This window comes from Podarcis gaigeae (genome assembly GCF_964106915.1).
Source record: "Podarcis gaigeae genome assembly, chromosome: 2".
Lineage (NCBI taxonomy): Eukaryota > Metazoa > Chordata > Lepidosauria > Squamata > Lacertidae > Podarcis > Podarcis gaigeae.
In genome coordinates, this window is record NC_139679.1 from 31,190,543 (window position 1) to 31,212,888 (window position 22,346).

General features: G+C 45.9%; 1 protein-coding gene across 3 annotated transcripts; it reads right to left on the reverse strand.

Annotated features, from left to right (window-relative positions):
* Window positions 1–133: 133 nt before the first annotated feature.
* Window positions 134–19,724, reverse strand: CARD14 (caspase recruitment domain family member 14). 3 transcript variants are annotated; one of them, XM_083727446.1, is made up of 21 exons: window positions 19,578–19,724; window positions 15,673–15,907; window positions 14,720–14,857; window positions 14,033–14,358; window positions 12,456–12,626; window positions 11,859–11,978; window positions 11,093–11,218; window positions 9,918–10,061; window positions 9,233–9,361; window positions 8,879–9,006; window positions 7,592–7,686; window positions 6,893–6,938; window positions 6,372–6,561; window positions 5,046–5,172; window positions 4,342–4,579; window positions 4,131–4,194; window positions 3,604–3,715; window positions 3,224–3,397; window positions 2,461–2,555; window positions 2,185–2,300; window positions 134–1,232 (listed from the first exon to the last, which is right to left on the reverse strand). In XM_083727446.1, exons 1-21 carry the CDS (start codon window positions 19,617–19,619, stop codon window positions 1,025–1,027), a joined length of 3,024 nt encoding a protein of 1,007 aa, XP_083583572.1. In that variant the 5' UTR covers window positions 19,620–19,724; the 3' UTR covers window positions 134–1,024. The 3 variants fall into 3 exon arrangements, with proteins under 3 accessions (XP_083583572.1, XP_083583573.1, XP_083583574.1); XM_083727447.1 differs by having other exon boundaries at window positions 7,592–7,683; window positions 9,233–9,364; window positions 19,578–19,722; XM_083727448.1 differs by having other exon boundaries at window positions 9,233–9,364; window positions 19,578–19,721.
* Window positions 19,725–22,346: the final 2,622 nt, after the last annotated feature.

Below are 22,346 nucleotides of genomic sequence, written 5' to 3' on the forward strand. Positions count from 1 at the left end.
GACAATCACTAGAATGTCTTCTAATTTCTCCCACACTTGCTGTTTGTCTCTTCAAGTTGAGAATCTGGAAAATCCCAGAGATTTGGGTTGGGGTCACCATAGCAGTGGTAGGCAGTAAACATATATATGAGTGTCCAACAAGGATTTTAGTTTAATGCAAGCAGCAGAGCTACCTAGCACTGTGCTGTTTTACAAAATGAAATGAAATCAGGAGATATATATTTGCTTTACCTGCTGCAGTAATTGAAATCAGAAAGTGGAAGGTAAACCAGGTAAGAGACAGCTTGAATGAGTATGCAGTTGTTTACAAGTATTGTATCTACAGTCTCCGGATTAAACACCTGCAGTGTATTAATGTTGCAAGATGCTTGAGAAGCAGGTGCTGACAGAAGGCCAGAGAGATCTGGGATACCCAGTACATTAAAAAAGAGGCCACAAGGGCCCGTATATTCTGGGGGAGGGAAATGTAGGGCATGAGCATAGCAAATCATACAACATCCCACTGTTCTTCATTTGTACATGTGCTAACAGTGTATAGTGAGTGCATATTTATTGAGCTGTGAAGGGTCGAATCCTTTGCCTACTTGCCCCATTGAAATCAAGGGGTCTCTCTCGCTTTCAAATTGGCCCCAAAGCACCTTCTTTTCAACATTTTAAGCAAAATGTAGGGAATAATGGGAACAAGACCATTGGGGACAAGACACAGAATGAAACATGTCTGAATTTTTTTTAACTCAGCTGAACAATGTCTTGATTTTCAATGGAACAGAAGCGTTGTCTTTCCTAGTCAACATAAGACTTTGCATAGCGGGGTGTGCGGTCAGGGTTGGGAGGCAAGAGGTCAATTAAGCTTGGAAGTGTGTGTGTTTTGTGTGTGTGTGCGTATAGAAGAGTGTTCAGAAAGTTTGAACAAACATGCCCTGAGTCCCACTTGAGCTTAGTTCAGAATATATTGCACCACTGTCAAGTCCTTCCAAGGCCCTGAGACAAAGGACCGCCATACGCTTGTCCATTTCCAAAAGGTTCAGTGAGGCATTTGTTCCACCCATACCACTTTCTTCTGCTCCTCAGCAATAGCCATGCGGACACAGCTGACAAGAGTGTCGTGGTCACTCCAGGCATCAGGGGCGATGGTGCCATAGAGGCAGGGCACCGTCTCCAGCTGGGCCTCCTCTTTCCGGGCAGTCTCCAAAAGTTGCTCCTCGGTTGCTCCGAGACGCTGGAGGGCTTTCCTGAAACGCAGATCGTTTGTTGTGCTGGAGGTCAGCAACTTAAGACCTGGCGGCCTAACTCTCATGGGATGTTATCCTCCAAACCATGTCTGCTCAGAAGTAATCCCCGCTAGCTTCAAGAGGGCTTGCTGTCAGGTAAGTGGGGTGAGGATTGCAGTCTTGGTCCCATTTTGTGTAATATAGGCTAGGAAAAGCGGCTGTAAGGCGCACTGGAGGAGAAGGAGCACATTTTCCCAAGGCTAAGTGCAAAGGGGATGAAGAATGGTGGCAACAATAGGAAGGATAGCAAAGACTGAAGCCCAGGACAGGTGGGAGGCGTGAATAAGTGGCAGAAGAAATTATCTCCCCTGCCTGTTTCAGTGATTGGCATAGTTGTCATCCAATACTTTTGCAGGGGGTTCAATTATGTAATTATTATTTACTTAAATGATTTCTAGACTGTCCTATAGCACAACAACCCCTTTGGCAGCTTGCTTCTTTTAAAAAAACTCAATTCAAAAGCACCCCTTTTCACAGCCAAGCCACAACGTGATAGGTGTGACTTCCTGCTGCACCCATAAATGCCGCTCCAAATACATTATAGTCATACCTCATGTTGTGTCCGCTTCGGGTTGCGTGTTTTCATCTTGCGTCCCGTGGCAACCCAGAAATACTGGAATGGGTTACTTCCGGGTTTCGCCACTCAGGCATGAGCAGAAGCGCCAAATCGCGCCTGCACAGATATAGCGCTTCAAGTTTCGGGTGTTTCGTGTTACAGACGGGCCTCCAGAATGGATCCTATCTGTAACACGAGGTACCACTGTAAAGGCTGCATCATTAACTTTATGCAATTCAAATCCAGGCTTGAAAGGAAGAAGGTTGTTGTGGCTTTAGGATTACGCTAAGGAAGCCTTGGCCCCTCGGGTTTTGCAAAGCAGACAATGGCCTTTCAGTGCAGAGCAGCGGCTCTTACCTGAATTTCTTTCCATTCTTTTCACTGATGGTGACCAAGATGATGATGGGGTAGATTTCCATAGCCAGGAGTTCCTGCACACTTTCCAGGCCCAGGTCCAGCCAGCCATGCACATTCTAGAGGGGAGCAGGTTCAGGGTACAATTAAGTTCCAAGTCTGTGCATGCGTGTTTCTTAAGAGCTGGGGGGTGGGGGTTGACAAATCCTAGTCTCTCCTAAGAGATACTTGCATCTGTACCCCTGGGCCACATTCCCAGACCCCCTGCACCCCTGTTACCTTTTGCATCAGCCACTCCAGAGCCTGATGGGGAACACAACCGTTGCTACTCATTTCACTTTTTTCATCTCTACTCTGTGTTTCGCCTTGGGGCTCTGCAGACGGGAGAAACAGGTCAAGAAGACAACACGGCTTGGTGTCGTTCTGAATAAGCTTCCGAACTGGACCTTGCCTCTCAGGAATTATTGGTGACACTGCTGAGTGCATGAGGTGGGGCAAATTAGAAAATGAGCAAATGTACCACAAGGCACATTTGCCAAGATGTCAAGGTGTGTGTCTTGGGGTGAGGCAGTACTTGTGACAAGAACTGGAGATGGATGTCAGAAGACAACCTCTACTACCCTCAATTCCGTTGCTTCAATGGAAGACACTTGTGGTGTAGTGGTTAAAAGCCCTGGACCCGTGATCTGGTGAACCAGGTTCGCTTCCCCGCTCCTCCACATGCAGCTGCTGGGTGACCTTGGGCTAGTCACACTTTTCTTTGAAGTCTCTCAGCCTCACTCACCTCACAGAGTGTTTGTTGTGGGGGAGGAAGGGAAAAGAGAATGTTTGCCGCTTTGAGACTCCTTAGGGTAGTGATAAAGTGGGATATCAAATCCAAACTCTTCTTCATTTACTTGCCCCCTCTGTTGAGTGAAGCCAAGCAAAAGTCCCTCGGGCTCCCTTGGCCCATGGCTTATCCAACCATTCCCCTGCACAGTTCCAGCAAAGGGAGCCAGCTAGTTTATGTAATGATGGAGTCAGCCCCATCCCAAGGACATACCTGCTGGACATTTCTCAAAGGCCTTGGACAGGCACAACTTGTCAGCCAGGATCCTTCCCAACAGCGTTGGCACCAGGAGGACTGGGCGTGGGCAGCCAGGCCTGCAGGGCCTGACCAAAGTGTACGGCATCAAGCTGACACAGCTCCTGGTGTGGAGGCTGACTCGGCGGCTCACTAGAGGAAGAGGAAGAAGAGCCAAGGCTGGAGGAGGCCACTCATTCAAGGCCACATCCAGAGATCCCCATTGAAGAGAAATGAGCCATTGATGCTGTTCTGCAGAAGACCAACCTCAAGACAATTGTCTTCTGGAATGACACATTGCTAAAGGACAAAGGGTAATTATCTTTTTTTTTTAGAAACAGAAACTAGCCGGAACTCACTATGTGGCTTGCTGGAGTCCGACAGGCTGCAGTCCATCGATGACCAGAGCGGATTGATCTTCTTGTTGTCTGTGCTCACAATACGCACCAGTTTGGGCTGCAACCCAGAATTCTGCAAGGCAGGAAGGAATGTCAAGCCTTCATTCCAAATGACTGTCACCCAGTATGTCTTCCACATATCAGTGCTGTTAGGGTTATATGCTTCCTTCTCTCTGCCAACTTTCCCAGCTTACAAGGGAAATGGCACTGGCCCACACTCATTGGTGGAGCTTCATGTTTCGTCACCGGTGACTGCCGTTTACAATCTGAACAAATGCTTGCAGATTTAACTTCAGTGACGTCATCACTCCGAAGCAAAGGATGGAGGAAGAGGACACCGAGGTTTACAGAGATGCACCAGTAAGAATGGCTGCACAATTGTCCACAAGCTACTGCACAAGACAATTTCAGTGAGCTGTGCCTGCAACCATATGGAAAATATATTAAGATTCTTTCCTCAAATTATTTCATAGGCTGCTCCCAATTACCTTGTGAGTGACGGTGCTCTTCTGGGCCATTTCCTGGATCAGGGTGATGAGTTGCTGCTGTGCCCTAGGGTGGAAAGAAGGGGACAGAGGAATTCATTAGGTAGAAAAGAGTAGATGTGTTCCCCTCTCCTTGGCCATCATGCCATGTGGAGAGGACTATCTCAGATGCGCTAAGGAGGCCTTTCAGGCCTTCTCAAATGATGAATCTCACCGGCAGTAGTTGGGGATAGTGCCAGCATCCATGTCTTTCATGGTGTAGGGGTTCACCTGGCAGGCACTCCACTGTGTTTGGCCCTGGCACACTGTGTCAGTGATGTGCAGGATGTCATGGCACCCTACTAGAAGTTCCCCAGGTGCCTGCCTCTCAAGGCAGAGGTTGGACCGAACGTAGAAGGAGTCCCCAGATGTCACCAGCTTGGAGTTCAGGTCACTCAGCAGCTTCTTGTAGCCTAATGGGTTAGAGAGTAATGGAAATGCTGTGCAGGAATAGCAGGAGCGCAGGATAAGAGTTGAGAAGCCCAAGGGGCATGGGGACAATGATGATGCCTTCCTGACTCTACCCATGGCTAGGGAGATGCCCAGGGTTGTCCCAAAACGTTTTGATGCCCAAGGTGGAAAATCTAAAAGAGCAGCTCCTCATTCACACTATTTAACATGGGGTGCAATCCACCAGAAAGTTGTCTATCTAACACATTCCTCCTTGAAATGCTCTTGCACAGCTTACAATCGTTTCAACTGGGTTTGTGCAGGAGAACCTCCCAATGGATTCTACCCATGAAGCAGGTCTGCCTATCTCTTAGTATGCCACCCTTAGTGGTATCCACTGTTCACCTTACTTGATGGTGTGACCTCAAGCAATTTCCATATCACTGATTGCTCATAGCGACTTCCCCTTTCCCATCAGGCAACCCTTACCCTCCATGTTGAGCCGCACGGACAGGCAGCAGAAGCCATTGACCCTTTCCAGGACCCAAAGAGCCTCCTCAAGTGTTGCATCCTCCAGGACAGCCTTGAAACCTGGTTCCATGACTCCATAATCCACCTACAAATTTGAAGAATAGCTCAAAAATAAAATCAAGGGGAATGTTTTGAAGGAGGGTTTCAAGAGACAGACAAACATATGATGGCAATCAGTTGCAGCCCGGTGAAGCCACAACACAGGAGAATCCTTCGCCATGCTCATGTTACAATGACACCTTTGGTAAAAAGTGCCTAAGTATTCTGGCAAGGGAAAATGAGTGCTGAATCTCCAGTGAAGGCAGAAGAAGCTGAGCAATATGACTTTCATTAGAGTGGTTCACTGTTCTGGAGCAATTTCCTGCCCAATTTTGAGCTTGTTATTACTCTTAGCTTGAAGCAGTGTGTTCCCAAGTACTTGAGGGAGTTGAAGCCCTCTGAAAGTAGCCCAGCAGGAGACACCTGCATATGTCCTACTCTGAGCAGTTTTGCCATCTCTGCACCCAATGACTGTCTCCTTCAGGTGCTTAGGCTTAGATGCTGAGCCTTCCAGAAGCCATGCCTCTTGCTCAACCATCTCAGGATTTCTTCATCATGATTCAGATATAGAGTATCCCACCCAGCAAGCACTTTTGCTACAAGGCAATAGCAGCTTCCTGGCACTCGCAATGTTCGACGTGAATTGCTGGGGAATAAAGATTCTATTGTTTAATTTCATTTCTATACCGCTTTCTGTTTTTAACAACAACAAACACATCAGAACAGTTTGCAACCTACGTTAAAACATCAAATAGAACATTCCAAAATAAAACATTATGGAAGAAGAGCAAATACAAAACATACATCCAAAGAAACATAATTAGCAAGAAACTAAAATACCTTAAAAGATTTCAAAATAAGACATTACAAAGGAAGGTCATATATAGAAACACATTTAAAACAGCATAATTAGGAAGAGAATAAAATATTGTGTTTTAGAACATTTTCTGTTCTATCCACAGCAATTACAACTATCTGCACATTAATGTTGAGAGCGCAGTGGTCATTACTGTAGTATGGAAAGAGCACTTGGAGTAGCTTTGGTGTTTTCCATTTTGTTTCCTTCCTCCAGCACCAAAACATTGTCAGGTGGCAATTCCCTGGGCTCTACATGGGGACAGGGATGCAGCTAGGAGGAGTAAAGCGTCCAAAGGAAACAGGTTATCTCCATGGGAAAGAGAAAGATAGGCTCCTTAGGCATAACCAACGGAGTCTTAGAGGAGTGAGGAGATGTGCACGTCTTACCAGCACAATCTGATGGCCCGGCGACAAAGACATCTCATCAGCAGCAGAGCCAGGTGTGACTTGGTGAATGAAGATGCCCGTTTGGTTCCCCCCAATGATGCTGATCTGTTCCATCAAAGTGTTGGCTTGGAAGGCAATGGTTGTGATGCGGCTTGGGAAACGCTGTGCAAGCCGCCGGCGCATAGGCACACTGGGGAAGAGGAGAATGGAGCTGTGAGGACAGAGTGGGCATGGGGGCTTCTGTCTCCTCCGGGATGTGCATATCTCCCCTTTCCTTCCCCTTGGCTCATCCCATCACAGGTTCAACTAAGCTTCATAACATTACATGCAAAATGGGCCACTGTCAGAAATATCAGGTCTTGGGTAACAAACTCTTTTTTTCCTTGATATCAGCACAGCCCTTTTGTCTTTTGCCCAGGACATGGGTGCCTCAATTGTTGAGAAAATCCTCATTGACTTATGCCTTGAGTCTGTGGATGCTTACGACCCAAACTTTCTGCGGTTGGGAGCTTGACATTTACCTCTCTGAGATGCAGGGGTCCAGGTGAAGCCACAAAGAGTTGCCATCTGGAATGAAAAAGAAATGTTTGAATAGGTGAGAGCTAAGTGACCACTTTGTTCATCTCTAACCAGGCACCCATGTTAAGTTAGCAAAGCTGCACACCAACCAATCAGAATGGGCCAGTAAATTCTGCAACAAGAGGCAGGATCTATTATTGCTGCACAAAATGCTTGGCTGGTAACCTTCAGAGTTTACTCATTGTGTCTCCTTTGCTTTGCTGGATATGGGGTGCCTGCTAGATGAGGGTTGTGGCCTGGGAAAGTCTCATGGGCTCAATAAGAGATCCCTAAAGGGCCACATTTGGCCCTGCAGGTCTGACGTTCTCCACCCCAAAAAACAGGTAATCAGAATTCACCAAGGAAGCAAATTCTGGAATTGTATGTCCCTTTTTCTCTTTAGTACAGATCTGACTTTGGAGTCCCAGTATTGTACTTAAAATTAACACTTTGATAACAAGTCTCCTACTATTATTGATATGATTGGTTTGCCCTGTCCCAACTGAAGGGCCCACTTAGATTGTGGACCCTTTGGAGAAAGGTAGTGAAGCTGCTACAATATGCCCAGAGCTAATGAGGTAATTATAAATACAACAACTCAATCGGAAGAGTCGTCTCCTTCCCTTAGCCAGGGACGCACCAACCTAAGTTTGATCCCTTACCCTCTTTTTCCACCATCTCATACTCAAAAGGGGGGTCTTCTACTTTCTCTTCAGAGGCTGAAGGGAAATCGTCCTCCAGAAACTCCAGGGAACTGCTGCAAGAGGAGACATAAATAAGATGAAAATAACAGAGTGTGAACTGGAAAGTTAGATCAATCCAGGGGGTCATGGCGGTTGCGAGGTTATATTCAAGATGGTGGGTGTGGGTGTATGATAAACAGGATGAACAATCTTAAAATATTCCCTCCTTATATATTGTTTAGTTGAGCCTAGAACAGATGCACACATGTCCAGTGGAGCCTGTTAGCACATCATTTTAACTTGTTCCCCCTCCCCCCGCCCAACACTACATAATAAAATTGTCCTGCTGCAGTTTGCACGGCTGTCAATAAGTGGCCGTGGTAACTGCTGCACAGAATCTGGTGGTATATGAAGACTTAAGGGTGCAAGTTTCTACCCTTCATGGATGTGAAGAAAACATATGGAAAGTATAAGATCAAGGCTTATAAACACTTCCAGTGGTGGTGGGAGATAATCGTCACATCTCCATATCCTACCTAATTGCTCTTAACCCCCTTTCAAAATTCTGCTAAAATCTAAAACTCAAGATCTACCCACACTGGAAGAATGGCAGACACAACTGATTGACTACATGGAACTGGCTGAGATGACCAACAGAATCCGAGACCTGGGAGAGGAGAAGGTTGAAGAAGACTGGAAGAAATTTAAGATTTATTTACAAAAATATTGTAATTTGGTTGAATGTTAAGAAGGATGCTAGATCACAAATAATTGAGCACCACTAAATTAGATGGAATTAGGATGATAAGTAAGATTGAGGAAAATATAATTTTTTTGGAGAATTATTATATTATATTTAAAAGAGCGGGACATAAGAACGCAAACAAGATGATAAATTGCTGGTAAAAATTAACAATGATGTAAGTGGGAGCGGGAGATGCGAGGGAGTCCAAAGAAGCTAGGAAACTATGTTATGATACATGTTATATTGTTTATTACTTTTGCATTTGTATTTAAAAATTTTAATAAACATTTTTTAAAAAACAAAAACAAAATTCTGCTAAAATCTGGATGACTGGAAAAAAAGAATCTGCGATAAATTAGAAAACCAAAATATTTCTGTAAATTGGTATTTATTTGTCCGCTTTGCAAAATGCACCTGTCTATCAAAATCGTGATTCTCTCTCTCTTTTTTAATAAGCACACATGCCCACATAGCCCTAGCTGGGAACCAGCAGTATACAGCAGAGCATGGTCTGTACTCACCTTCTAGAAAAAGAACTTTCTTGCATGGCTCTCCTCTGTAGGGAATGCTTACATGGTGGGATCGGGCAGCATGAGCGGATGCTCCCAAGCAGCTCTTGATTTGACCTGTTGCTTAAATCTGACCAAGACTGCGAAAGAAAAGAAGTAGGTCAGGCCACTCAGACACAAGGGAACTTCAATTTCCCCATTCAGGTCTTTCCCCAGGTGTTCTGTGCCCTAAAGAGCGGGGGCCTGCAAGACAAGTGAGACCCCACACCCTGAGGATAGTATCCTGTGGCGCCTCCCTCTAACCCCCCCCCCCCGCCTTGCAGTTGGAAAAAGTATGGTGGGTTTGGGGAGGGGTGAGCTGTACACCTCAGACATGCTCAAGAAGCTGTCCTGGCTGTCACCCCGGGGGCAGACGGCGTTCATGCGCACAAGACGCTGCTTCCTCTTTGGACAAGGTTCCTTGGTCAGAGAGCTGGCAGGCCCATCCCACTGCACCTGCTTAGAGGAAACAGAGAGAGAGAAATGGCTCACAAAACACGCAGCAAAGAACTGCCTGCAGGGCAGAAAATACTGGTGGGAACAACGCCATATAGATGATAAGGAGCTGCCATTTTTCTCCTACCCCAGTCATTTCCATGCTATGTGCTGGGGAATATGAGTATGTCGCCTGCTAACCAGTAATTTTAACGTGTATTTCCCCCCATATAATAAAATTGTCGTTCTGTTGTCATGCTGCAGTTTGCATGGCTGTCAGTAGGTGGCTACGGTAACTCCAGTGTGACAGTAGGCAAGCAAGCAGTGGAGGTGGCAAGTGGCCCTAGTGAGCTATTTAAAAGCAGGATGGGAGGTGCTCCAGAGAGCAGTTTGGTAAGCCACTTTCTGAAATGCCTCCCATCCTCCTTTCAAAGGGGTTGGAGGTGATGGTGAGCTGGGAGGGGTGGGGGAGTGGGTGCTGGGAGGGGAGGTTTGGACGAGCTGGGAGGCGATAGGCGAGGAAGTGGGAGAGGTGCAATGGGAGGGGGCCCTCGGTTACCCTCATCCCAAAACTCACCGCGAGCATGGAGCCACTTAGGCCTGTCTGCTTTCTGAGTTCACAGATCTCATCCGTGAGCTCAAAGACTTTGCGGCGGAGCGAATCTTTCTCCAGGAGGCTCTGAGAAATTTCCACCTGAGCAGCATCCCTTGCACTGTAGGCCTGGGGAGGGGGACAGAAACACGTCATTGGCAGGGGTTTTAGGAGACAGACGGAAATAAGCTATCGGCAGCAACAGTTATAGGGACAAGTGCAGGAGATCAAAAGTATTCTCACAATAGCTTAAAAGGTTCCAGTGAGCCATTTGCTCTGGGGCCTTGAGAATCAATCCTAAATAGGGAAGCACAGGAAGCACAAGGAGTACTCTGCAGTACCAACAAAAAAACCAAGGTGCTGCCTGAGTTGTCTTGGGACTGCAAAATATAAAAGTAAGGCTGGACCTGCCTATTTGGAAGGTTTCTGCTAATGCAGGGTGTATTGCATGTAGGATCTCTGCCTTAAGGTCCTGCATGCAATGTGGCGAAGTCCAGGGGAAGAGATTCCGCAAACAAAATTAGTAATGCAGCCAGTTCTCTGCTTAGACAACAAGCCTTGTTACAATTGCTGCTTTCTTTTTAACTACTGGGCTGGATTCTAGGTAAAGGTAAAGGGACCCCTGACCATTAGGTCCAGTCGTGGCTGACTCTGGGGTTGCGGCGCTCATCTCGCTTTATTGGCCGAGGGAGCCGGCGTACAGCTTCCGGGTCATGTGGCCAGCATGACTAAGCCGCTTCTGGTGAACCAGAGCAGTGCACAGAAACGCCGTTTACCTTCCCGCCGGAGCGGTACCTATTTATCTACTTGCACTTTGACGTGCTTTCAAACTGCTAGGTTGGCAGGAGCAGGGACTGAGCAACGGGAGCTCACCCTGTGGCAGGGATTCGAACCACCAACCTTCTGATCGGCAAGCCCTAGGCTCTGTGGTTTAACCCACAACGCCACCTTCCCATTAAAACCTTGCAGCTAGTAACAGGTAATGTCCATTATATGGCTTGGAACATTTGATTGGACATTTCCTTAACTGTTGCAACATTCTAGAATGGTAAAGATCCCTTCTAATCGGACAAGCCACCACTTCCCTTACTTTGGTAACCTCCCTGCCGCCTGCCCTGAAAACAACTCCTCTCTTTAATGCGGTCAGACCTCTAGGTTACCTGATCTCTCTCTTTCTGCAGATCAGCCACTTGTGCCTGGAGGGCACTGATTTTGTCCTTGTAGATCTCACAGTCCACTTTCATCCTCTGGCACTGGATCAGAGTGTGCTCCTTTTCTTCCCAGCACTGAATGGTGACAAAAAATGTTAGCAAGATATTAACACCCAGTAAATGCATGATACTCTCTGCCACCGCCTTAATGCACGGAACGGAATTGTAGAGTTGGAAAGGACCACGAGAGTCATCTAGTCCAAACCTATGCAATGGCCAGAATCTTTCTGACCAGCGTAGGGCTCAAACCCACAACCCTGAAATTAAGAGTCTCATGCTGTACCAACTGAGCTATCCTAGGTCCTCTTGACACCTACATTATGCTGGTAACGTAACCCAGCTTGACAGCTTTCAGGTGCAACATCGAAATATATTTGGAGCAGCTTTTGTTTTGAGACACTGTCCTAAAGGTATTGGCTCCCGCAGTTTTAATCAGATGCTGTTTGACATTTTAAATGTTCTATGGTTTATATATTTTTGGTATTGCTTTGTGTCCTTAGATGCCCTGAGCTCCCCTAGGGGAGGAAGCATGGGATACAAATGTAAACAAACAACGTGGGCTGGATTCTGTAACCTCATGCTACAGACTGAAGTACGGGCATGAAGAGAGCTATGCTAGTTGAATTGTCCTCCTGACATGAGTTGGAAAGAGGCTTGATTCCTCTGCCTCCCACCTTGCCTAAAGGCAAGCATGGGTTGTGCGGCCCCCTCTCACCTGCTTCCGCTGATTCTCAGCAAGCACCGCCTGCTCCCTCAGCGAGTGGATGCGATTCAGCAGCTCCTGCTTTCCGTCCAGAGCATCATCGAGGTTCTGCTCCAGGATATCCTTCTGCACCTGGGCAAATGAGAGAGGCTCATCAGAGGCGCATTTCCGCTCCCCTTACCCTTCCACCACACCCTTGCCCAGGTTGGGGAGGATGGGTGTGGAAACCCATATGTGGCGGTTGGATCTGTGACAGTCTGCCTCCTCAAAAGCTATGCCTCCTGCAGCCAGTAAAGGAACATTATGTTGTTGGAGGGGATTTGTGCAAGACAAACAGTTTTGCTGAAATGTGAGGAAGCACCTGTGCAGTTGCCTATATACGTTTGTAAGAAGCTTGTATTTAGGGCAAACGCATTAAGGACATTGCAAGCCTACATTGGTTCTTACACTAGATGACCAATATGCTGCTTAAGTATCATAGAAATGGTTGTTTTGTGAAACTAAGAACTACAGTTTGCTGGATTCTCCGAGGGAAGGAAGAGGACTGTGAAAAGAATCCACAGCACAGGCAAAACCAGTATGAAAGTATTCCTGAAAATAGTATTTTACCACACTGAAGGTCCCCAGCTCCACCATTGACTTGAGACGCTCGTTCTCCTCTCTCAGTGTCTGAAGTTCATCGGCCTGTGGTTGTGTGTCCCCAGCTGGCCTTGGGGACCTCTCCCATTCACAATAGGATGACACCCGGGCTCGCTGCAATTCCTGCTTCATCAGGTACAGCTACCATTGATGGGAACACAGAGGAGGAGAAGAAGAAGAAGAAGAAAAAGAAGCAGTAGTGAGCGAGCAAGACGAGTGGTGGCAGCATGAAACACCTGGCCAGGTTTGGATGCCCACTCTGAAACACGGGACCTGAGGGTCTGGTTTTAAGCATGCAGCTAGACTGCCAGTCCCTCTAACAGTGGACTCAGCTGGGGAGGGACAAGAGAACTGGAGCCAAAACAGGCCCACTGAGAAACCAGATGGTGGCACCAGCACGTTCAAGGAAACTCCAAATTTAAAACAAAAACAAATAAAACTAATGGGGCACACATACCCACCCCTAACAGCCAAGTAAAGACTGAGCATGCTTAGTGCCCACAGAATGTTGAGGAGCAGCTGGAAAAGAAATATGGAAAACTGGGAGTGGGGAATGGCCTGCTTGAACACTTTACAGCTTATACAAGGTGTGGTGGGGGATCAGATGCTGCTAATCTACAGCTCCCATTAGCTCAAGCAATCATGGTCAATGGCCAGATGTTATGGAAGTTGTAGTTCAGCAACATATGGAGGGCCAGTGGTTCCTCACACCTGGCTTATGGTATTCTAGAAAAGAGCATGACTGACTGGCTGGTAGAAACTCTGAACAGGACCACCCCTTCTAAGGGGTGGTGTTACACCATCACTACCACAGAATTCTCAGTAAGCACTTACTGAGGGATGTCGTCTTCTACGCTCCAGACCTATGTAGGTTCTGCAAGAAGCCAAGCTAAATACATACTTAGGTCAATCATAGCACAGGAGGAAAGAGAAAAATCTGGACAACTATAAAGAAATTGGTGATGGGCTACTGGTTCTCCTAGCACACAATCCAATCTACTATAGCACTCTCTTCAGCTGATAGGTCCAATAAACCAGGCATTTCAGGAGTCATCTTGTAAGAAACCCTACTCTCTTCCAACAAGCAGATACCAAACAATCTTGGTCTGGAATCAGATTGCATCATTTCCATGGAATTTTATGTTATGTCACTTCCAGTCAATCAAAATGGGTCATCATCTACTGGTAATTGTATTGGAGGAGGTGTCCATTGGAGGAAGAGCTATGCCTTTCCTCTGAAGCTGCAGCATAAATCGTTGCCTCCAGTGGAGGCAAGGTGCCAAGCTAGGCATTCCTCCAGGCAAACTAACAATTCCTGCATTCTGAAACACCTAGCAGTAAAAGTGGGCATGTACAAAAATAGCTACAGATTACTGACAGGAAGCACTCTGGAGCTGTGGCAAAACATTCATTGAAACACTGCATTTAGAGGACTAGACTCTGGGAATTTCTTCGAAACACATAATGCGCATCCATTATTCCTGATAGCAGCCTTTCACTCCTAAATTGATGTCACAACATCAGCTGAGCATGACACCCTACCACACCTCTTCCTGCAGGCTCTGACAGCGGGTGATGGCCAGGTCCTTCTCCTGCAGGGCACTGCTATAACGTAAAGACAGGCCATAAAGTTCATCTTTAAGCTTGAGGGCTTCATGGAAGTGGGCACTGAGCTCCCTCTTCATGCGGTTACATTCGGCCTCAATGCCGCTCAGGCTTTCAGCTTGTGCTTCCAGTCGGGCGGTCTTCTCCTTCAGCTTGCGGCAGTGATGGAGCAAAGACACCTTCTGCCGCTTCTCCTGGCTCAGTTCTTCCTGCAGGCTGCTCACTGCCTTGGCCAAGCATTCTGTCAGTTGGGAACTCTCAATCAAGTCTAGGGCAAGGGAAATAACAGTTAGGCCTTTGACTGGTCCAGGCCTACCATGAGGCAAACAGAGCAAGGCATCCACCTCAGGCAGACAGATTCTGGCAGCAGTCTGGTGTTTATTGTATTTCTGCTACCTGGTGTTTGTGTGAGGAAGTTGACAAGGGGAAAAGGTGTATGTGTGTGTGTGTGTGTGTGTGTGTGTGTGTGTGTGTGTGTAAAAGAGACACCATTTTGATTATCTGCCTTAGGTGCCAAAATATATTGGGTCAGCCTCACTTCAGGGGCTGAAGACTGTTTTTAATACAACTGTCTCCTCCCAAGAAAGTGAGCCATGAATAGGTGGGGTACAGGGTTTGAGAAAACTCACCACTGAAATGATTGTGGTCTATGGAAGGTTCCAAGCCAGTGATGAGCACATAAATATCTGGGTTGTGGAGTTTCAGGCTTTCCAGAAAGGCAAGGGCTCCATTTTTCCCACGGAATTTCAAAAGATCCAGCATGTGACCTACAAGGGAATAAGAAAGAGCAACAGAATAAAGCGATCGAGTTCCTCTCCCATGGGGCTCCCTAAGACCCACTCTGCCTGCTGGGTCAGAGGAACATGGCAGGTGATGTGATGTGCCGTATCTCTGCAAGTAATTTTGTTAGCCAGCTAAATGGCCTTCTATAGCACTTGCAGTACAGAGAAGCCAACAGAGCAGTCTTTAAGGACATAAGTCTTGCAATACAGGCTGCGTTGTCTTGAAGGGCCCAGCTTTGGCATCCTTCCTTCAGCCTTGGTCTGTGCAGGAATGATTTTACCCTACCTATGGTCTTTGTGGGACAATTTGCCTATCTTTGGCAGACTTCTCCAGTCTGGTGCCCTCGTGCTGACTGGGGTTGATAAGCATTGTTGTCCAAAACATATTGAGGGCACCAGGTTGCCCCTTTGTGAAACACCCATCCTCCTTTGACTGACACAGAGGAACTCCTTCCCATTTAGTATCGCATTTATTCCTCCAGCCACAAATGATGTCCTAGTAGTCCAAATATTTGCATCAACAGCTAGCCTTCCCTCCAGTGGTAACACTACCATGTTGAGATTCTTTGGACACAGGCTATGTCTGCTCCTAAAGTTGGTAGCCTTCCTCTTCTGCTTATGGTGAGGGTGATTGATGATAAACTTGGTGGTGTAGACAAAGTTCAACAGGGCTGTCCCGCCTCCCCTTCTGCATTTCTTCTAGAGGAAGAGGAGCAAGAAAGAAACATATGCCCTTTCCCCGTTATAGGTAGATGTGCCTTATGGTGTCCCATCAACATTGCCACACTAAGGCTGCTCACCCACTCTCATGGCGCTGTTTGTGAACTGAGGGCTGTGCAGCACCTCTTCCTCATCAAGTTGACCAAGCACCTTGGCCTGGCGCAGGTAGGGTGTAAGCCGGCTTGGGGTGACACCACGAACAATCCTGTAGCGATGACCCTCTACCATCTCCCACAAAAGGTCCTCGTCCATGTCACGGAGCTGTTGATCAACCAGGATGGGGTCATCTGCTCCTGCCTCCGCCATAATAGGAACCTGGAAGGATGAGAGGGGCTAGTAGTTTTTCGAAGGACACAAATCAAAAACTTGTTTTTCAAAGCTCTAAATACACAGTAGGTAAGCGCTCCATAAGGTACACAGCTCTTGTTCCAAACTGGGTATGTGGCACAGCAGAGGCCGAATCCCAGTCTAGAAAACAGCATTGCACAATACTGCAGGACCAAAAGGATTCTTGGATATCGAGTTCATAATCCTCTCTGCTTTTATCCAAACTAACACTACATGCATTATACACCTGTCTTCATTATACACTGTTAGACACCAGGCAAAAACGTTCCTTTTTAACCAGGCCTTTGGTTGATATGATTGACATCCTATGGCCTTTTAAAATGTGCGGTGTGGTTTTTTTGTGTTTTTTTTTTGGAGGGGGGTGTTACTGGGTTGCTGTTTTTATTTTGATTATATATTTTGTGGTTTTATATTCTGATTTTGTTCTATGAACCACCCTGAGACCTCTGGGTATAGGACAGTATATAAATTCAAGTCATACATACATACATACATACATACATACATACTACAGATGCGACAGGTTACAGCAAATTATTTAACTGCCTGAAATGTGTCTATTATACTCTCTTACCTAAGTGTAGCAACAATTTAGTCCTGGGCGCATAATTTCTCCCCCCCCCCCCTCTCTCTCCCTCTTTTTCTTAAAATGCTTCTAGACCTTATGGAACATGGCTGTCAATCTTCCCTTTTTTTTTTTTTGCAGGAAATTCCCTTATTCCAGTGCCGTTTCCCGCTGCTTCCCACTGCTATCCCAGATTGTTAGATATCCCGTAGACTGTCCCCGGGACAGGTGAGGCTGCTGATCCCTTATTTTCAAGGCTGCTGATTCCTTATTTTCAAATCTGAAAGTTGACAGCTATGTTATAGAAGCAAAAAACAAAACAAAACAGAGGCTTGAAATAGTATGAGCAATGCCTACTGACATCTCAGGTGCCGGAAGAGCAGCTGGATTAAAATATGCAATGGTAAAGGAGGGGAAAGTTCTTCAGTGTCACGTACTGGCTTGCTCCTCCCCATGGCAAACACAATGTACTATGCAAACGTCATATGTGCATTTTTTATTTTATTTTTTGTATTTTGCATCATTTACACAGGGCACAGAATTTGAGCTGTTGTGTGTGTGCAGCACAGAGAGTCCTGATTACAGTGTGTCACAAGCAAAGCATGAACCCGCACGCCAAAGATGCATATGAGGTTCAAAGAATAGTTTATTAAAATCAGCCACATTGGTTCATTGAGTCCAGAAGGAAAATCCATTTATGGTGTAAAACCTGCTGCCAGACTTTTTTCTTCTTCCCAGCCTGCTCACAAAGGATTGCTGGTTAATAATTCAGAATAGAAGGTTGCTATTTCATGGAAAGGAACTAATAGTTAGAAGATCTTTTCCTAGTAGGCTAGGAATCTCTGCATGTGTTTGAAGGAGACACCACCTTGAGTCTGGAGAAGGTGACACTCCTCCATCTGATGGCCAGAAGGCAGACAAACAGCAGTTGACATTTTCTCAAAGCATGTGTGTGCTCTGGTTGGAGTGAACTGAAACTGCAGGATTGCCCAAGCTGCTACCCATATATAGGGGGGTTTCCTGTCTTGTTTGAAATGCATGCTTTGCCTCCACTTACACTCTGCTTGCACATTTGTCAACAAACATTATAAATGCATCCCAAATATCCTGAGCTGCCTTATCCAAAGGAAACTAAACCCGGAAGTATTGCCATTGGAACTTTTCCACACTTGAAGAAGTGGGTGAATGAACACACACACAGAGGCACCTTAATAAATTGTTATCTAACCTACACATTTATTTAACATTTACAGTATGGATGTCTGCTGAATTCTGGAGTAAAGCCTGATGGCTGATAATCTGCTGCTTGTCAGCTTACATCTAGAGCTGGAATTATTCCCACATGCACCTCCCCTGTCCGTTCTGTGTCCTTCCAAGTTTCTAGCACATATCTAGTGCTAACTAAATAACCACAACAACGATACAGTCCTCTTATGGGCCACAATGGACTGTTAACACCACCAACCCATTTACCTAGAGGCAGCAGTGATTAAACACGGCAATAAAATTCCAATAAGGTAGGCAGGGATGAGAACATTATCCTAACCATCAAAACTAGAAGCTTCTCCTCCTCCTCCTCCTCACTGCAACCAATTAGATTTGGCTTCCTATCTGAAAGTAAGCAGCACAGGGCCATATTCCAACTAGTGCAGTTCAAGAAGCTGACGGGGTCCCCAGACAAGGAAAGTCCAGTTAGATGAACAATCATGTCAATAGCCATTTCCCTTTTAGGCACAGAGTTTTTAGGTGGTTGGGGAGAAACCATAATACTGGGCAAAAAAGGTTTCGGATAATTTGAAGTGCCTGATAGGGGGCAAAACCTTTCCAGATTGGGGTAGAAATTTTATTTTTTGCCTTCCTTTCCTAAATCAAATAATAAAGCAAGCCGCCATTGCCACCACCAAGCAACAAACCCAAGCACTTGGGCGTGGCCCTACCATTAGGCAGGGAACAGCATAGTGAAGCAGGGAACAGCAGCAAGGTGCTGGAGGATAGAGTTCTCTGTGTTTGTGTGTTCTCCTCCTCTTCCCTCTCAGGTGTTTTGGAGGATGCTGTCCCATCACTGTCTGTTGATATAAGATTCAGTTACCAGTCCAATTGGCTTCTGTACGGGGAATGGGGAGCACCAGCAACTTTTGCCACAGGGAGATCTTTGGCTGGCTCTGCCAACACAACCCTCCAGGACCCCAGGTTTCCTGCTACATTAATTTATTTTGAGATTTCTGCATAATCTTTTACCTAACAGTCCTGGGCAGATTAAAAACATCAGAAATACATAATATGCATCATTATTAATTCACTCATGTATGCAACGTTGCCGATTATTGCCTGATATCTTTAAAAAGCCAGAAGTGTACCCAGCCACTTAAACGCAGAGAGAACTCGAAACCCAACGTTCAATTGCGGAGAAAGAATGAGGCAATGAAAATAACTCTTTTCCGAACTCTTCAGTGGTTGGAATCAGGGAATTTAGGAGCAGAAATTGTGCACACTGTCTAAGTTTCTTTGGAGGGAGGATAAAATGCAATGAACAAACAAACAAACTTCTCCAATAAGTAAACAAGGAGTGGGGACTCTGTGGGGTAGGAACATCTACCGGTAGGTCCTGTTCTCCACTGCTATTTTTCTAGAAATAGAGGTGCCAGAACTCGCCATGAACATCTCCCTCTTTCTCTTAGAATGGCAATGGCACCCACCTGATAAGTTCTGGAACTTACCTGAGAGGTGCCAGAACTGAGTTCTGGTGAGTTCCCACTGAAGAAAAACCCTGCTGTTCTCAGCTGTTTAGTTTCTGGGTCTCCATATGGCTCTGTATAAAGCAATTTATCAGTCTTGAAGGCCCTAAAGGCCTGCATTTACGGGTGTTGAAGTAAATGGAGGAGGAGGAGGAGGAGGAGGAGGACACTCAAGTCCAAATTAAGGCCTTCAGCTCACTGAGCAACCTACTAAACTTCTATTCTCCTCAGCTCTTTTGCCCTGGATGTGATTGAGATAGCAGCCCTTCCTTTCCTTCAGGCCAAGCCATCCCGACAGAAACACTGAACGCTAAAGCTGAGACCCTACTAGTCCTACCTGTTCCTGCTGATCCACAGAGGAGAATGTTGTCCTCGACATATTGGTGTTGCATGTCTTGGAGAAAGACTGTGATGTCTGGAGAACAGTGAACAGGTTTTTCAGGAGGACCAGCTCTGCTTGCCAGGGAGATTTAATGTATTCATCAGCAGTTCTTCCTCCTGGGCAGAGTGCCAGGCTAAGAGAGATCTATTATTCCACCAGAGGTGTATGGCTCTGTTGCATAGCAAGGCATCATTACCTCAGCAAGCTAATCAGACTTCCTTCCAGTTATAAGAGCTGAGAGTTCACAGAAGTAACAACATAGGCTCAGGTTGTAAACACCAGGGTGGCAAAGTTGAAGTCCTCCCTCAAGTAGTTTCACCAGTGTGGGTTTTGGACAAGCACTGCCCTTTCTCACCTTGGTTTCTCACCCATGAACAAAACTGTAAGGCACATAAATATCTCCTACAATATTTTGAATATCATGTGAATATACACAGTGACAAAATGCCAAAGCATATTGCTTCCTTGGAAATAACTTTGGTTGGCATCAAACCAAATACATTCACTCACATGTGTAACCAAGATGATCAAGGGTCTGGAAACCAAGCCTTATGAGGAGGGGGTGAAGGACCAGGGTAAGTGAGAAAGTGAGAGGAGATATGATAGCCATCTTCAAATATCTCTCAAGAGCTGTCACATGGAACAAGAGGGAACAAGCTTGTTTTCTCCTGCTCTGGAGGATAGGACCTATCATTATTTATTTTTATTGTTGGAAACAAAAAGTACATGGGCTGTTCTGGAGCATTTGCAGTTTGCATTTCAACTGGCTCTAAAGAGAGAGGAGGAAAAGGAGAGTAGAGATGAAATTCATGCTTCAGGGAGAGCTTGATTCTCTGCTTATAGGAGGAGCCAGGCTCAACCTCCAGTTAAAAGATCTTGGATAGAAAGGTTGGAAAAATTTGGTTCTCTTCCTCCCCATTTAATCTTCACAACAACCCTGAGAGACCGACTGGCCCAAGAACACCCAGTGAGCTTTCATGGCTGAGCAGAGCTTTCGAACCTTGGTCTCCCAGCTCCTAGTCCAATACTCCAACCACAATAGCACACTGGTTCTTTTTAAGATGCCACAAAATGCTGGTTTTGCTGCAGTACAGACACTGGAAAAGGTTGAGACCTTGGAGACCTGCTTTGGGCTTAATGGAACAAATAGCTTTTTGATTCAGTAAAAGGCAATTACATGAGCTCATGAGCCTTGGCTTTAAAGAGGTAAAACAAAAGAGGCAGAATACTCCCCCTGTGCTTTATTATAACCCTCTTGTGACAGGTACAGATCATGCATGGGGAAATTTTTTATTTTGGTTGGTGGCAATTGTCCCAGACAACACGGAAGGGAAGAATCCCTGCCAACATACCTGCAAACCGAGTCAGTCAGAAGCTCCACCTAGCTTGGAGAGGAAGGGAGGGTCAAGCCATTGAAAAATCCACGATTGCAGAAGAAAGGAAAAGGAACAAGTGGGCGTCTCCAAAGCCAGCACTTAGCTAGAGAGACAGTGACAACCAGAAGAGCTACCTTTCCAATTCTCAAAAATCTGGACTTGAAGACAGTCCAGGGAAATTATAGACAATAGTTTGTTTTTAAAGAGGGATTGTATCTGGTACATTGGGGGTGTGGGCAACCTGCAGCTCTCTGCCTAATTTAATGGGGGTGGCAAGAACTAAAAAACACAGAGAGGAGAAAGAGTTAGCAGAAAGGGAACGTGGTGCTCACCCCCACCAACAAAAAGGTTACCCACACTCACAGAATTTCCATCCTGGAAATCTTAACTTTGATTCAAGATGTATAGTGATTACGGAGAGAAACCTCTAGCAGTGCTTCTCATATTCTAGGGTTGAATCCTGGTATTAAAAGCAGATTCGGCTTCATCAGGCAATGGTTAGAATATTCCACAGGGATCTGTGCTATAAACTCACAGTAAAAAGTTTACAAGTCATTTGAGGAAGGTTTTAGTAGATCATCTCTCCCTTTCCACACAACGGTCCTCAGGCAATTGTTGTCTGCAGCCTTGCCTTAAATATGGTCTTGGGTATCAGAGACCCACAAGTATTTCAAGTACTCCAGGGCAGTATTGCAGTAGTACGAAGCAGGGCCTGCAGTAAACTGTTGCAATGCATTCTCCCTCCAGTGCAGGATTCTAAACAGCCACTCCCTTCAAGCAGGTCAGTCCACTCCTTCCCTCTTTTCAGCTTTATATTTAGTGGCTCTTGAGCATGTTCAGCCTTAAAACTGGGCAGGTTTGGTGGATTTTGATGCTTTAGGGCTGCCCCCCACCCACTTTTTTGTAGTTGGGGTTTTTTTTTGGGGGGGGGCTAATATTTAACACAGTGGTATCTCCCCTTCTGTATCTCCGTAGACCCTTTGGGCTACATCTTTGATAACACTTGCCAGCTGTGTTTAACATTTAGAAGGAGCAATAGCAATGAACAGTCTTCTGTACTTACATATTTAGAATGCATAGATTTGTGGGGTTTGCAAGGAATGACCTGACTCTGTGGATCACATGCATTACCCTTCCTTAACAGACCTATTTATATATATTTTGAGGAAGATAGTTCTTTGGAAGTTCTTCTGAATTTAATTATGCAGTATTTGTTTGGAGATACTCAGAAAATCTCTCAAACTTCTATGTGTGCGTACACACACACACACACACGGAACAGGGTCTCAATGTACTTTTAACCAACTAACGTAGTTCTGTGTGCCTTAGCCCTTTTGTTCAATCTTCA

Excerpts from the sequence above, each read along its gene's own strand:
- CARD14 (XM_083727448.1), bottom strand. The coding sequence starts at position 19,619 with ATGTCGAGGACAACATTCTCCTCTGTGGATCAGCAGGAACAG. Across the intron at positions 14,858-15,672 it reads AAACAGCGCCATGAGAGTGG|GTCACATGCTGGATCTTTTG; the intron begins GTGAGCAGCCTT and ends ATTCCCTTGTAG. Across the intron at positions 1,233-2,184 it reads AAGAATGGAAAGAAATTCAG|GAAAGCCCTCCAGCGTCTCG; the intron begins GTAAGAGCCGCT and ends TCTGCGTTTCAG.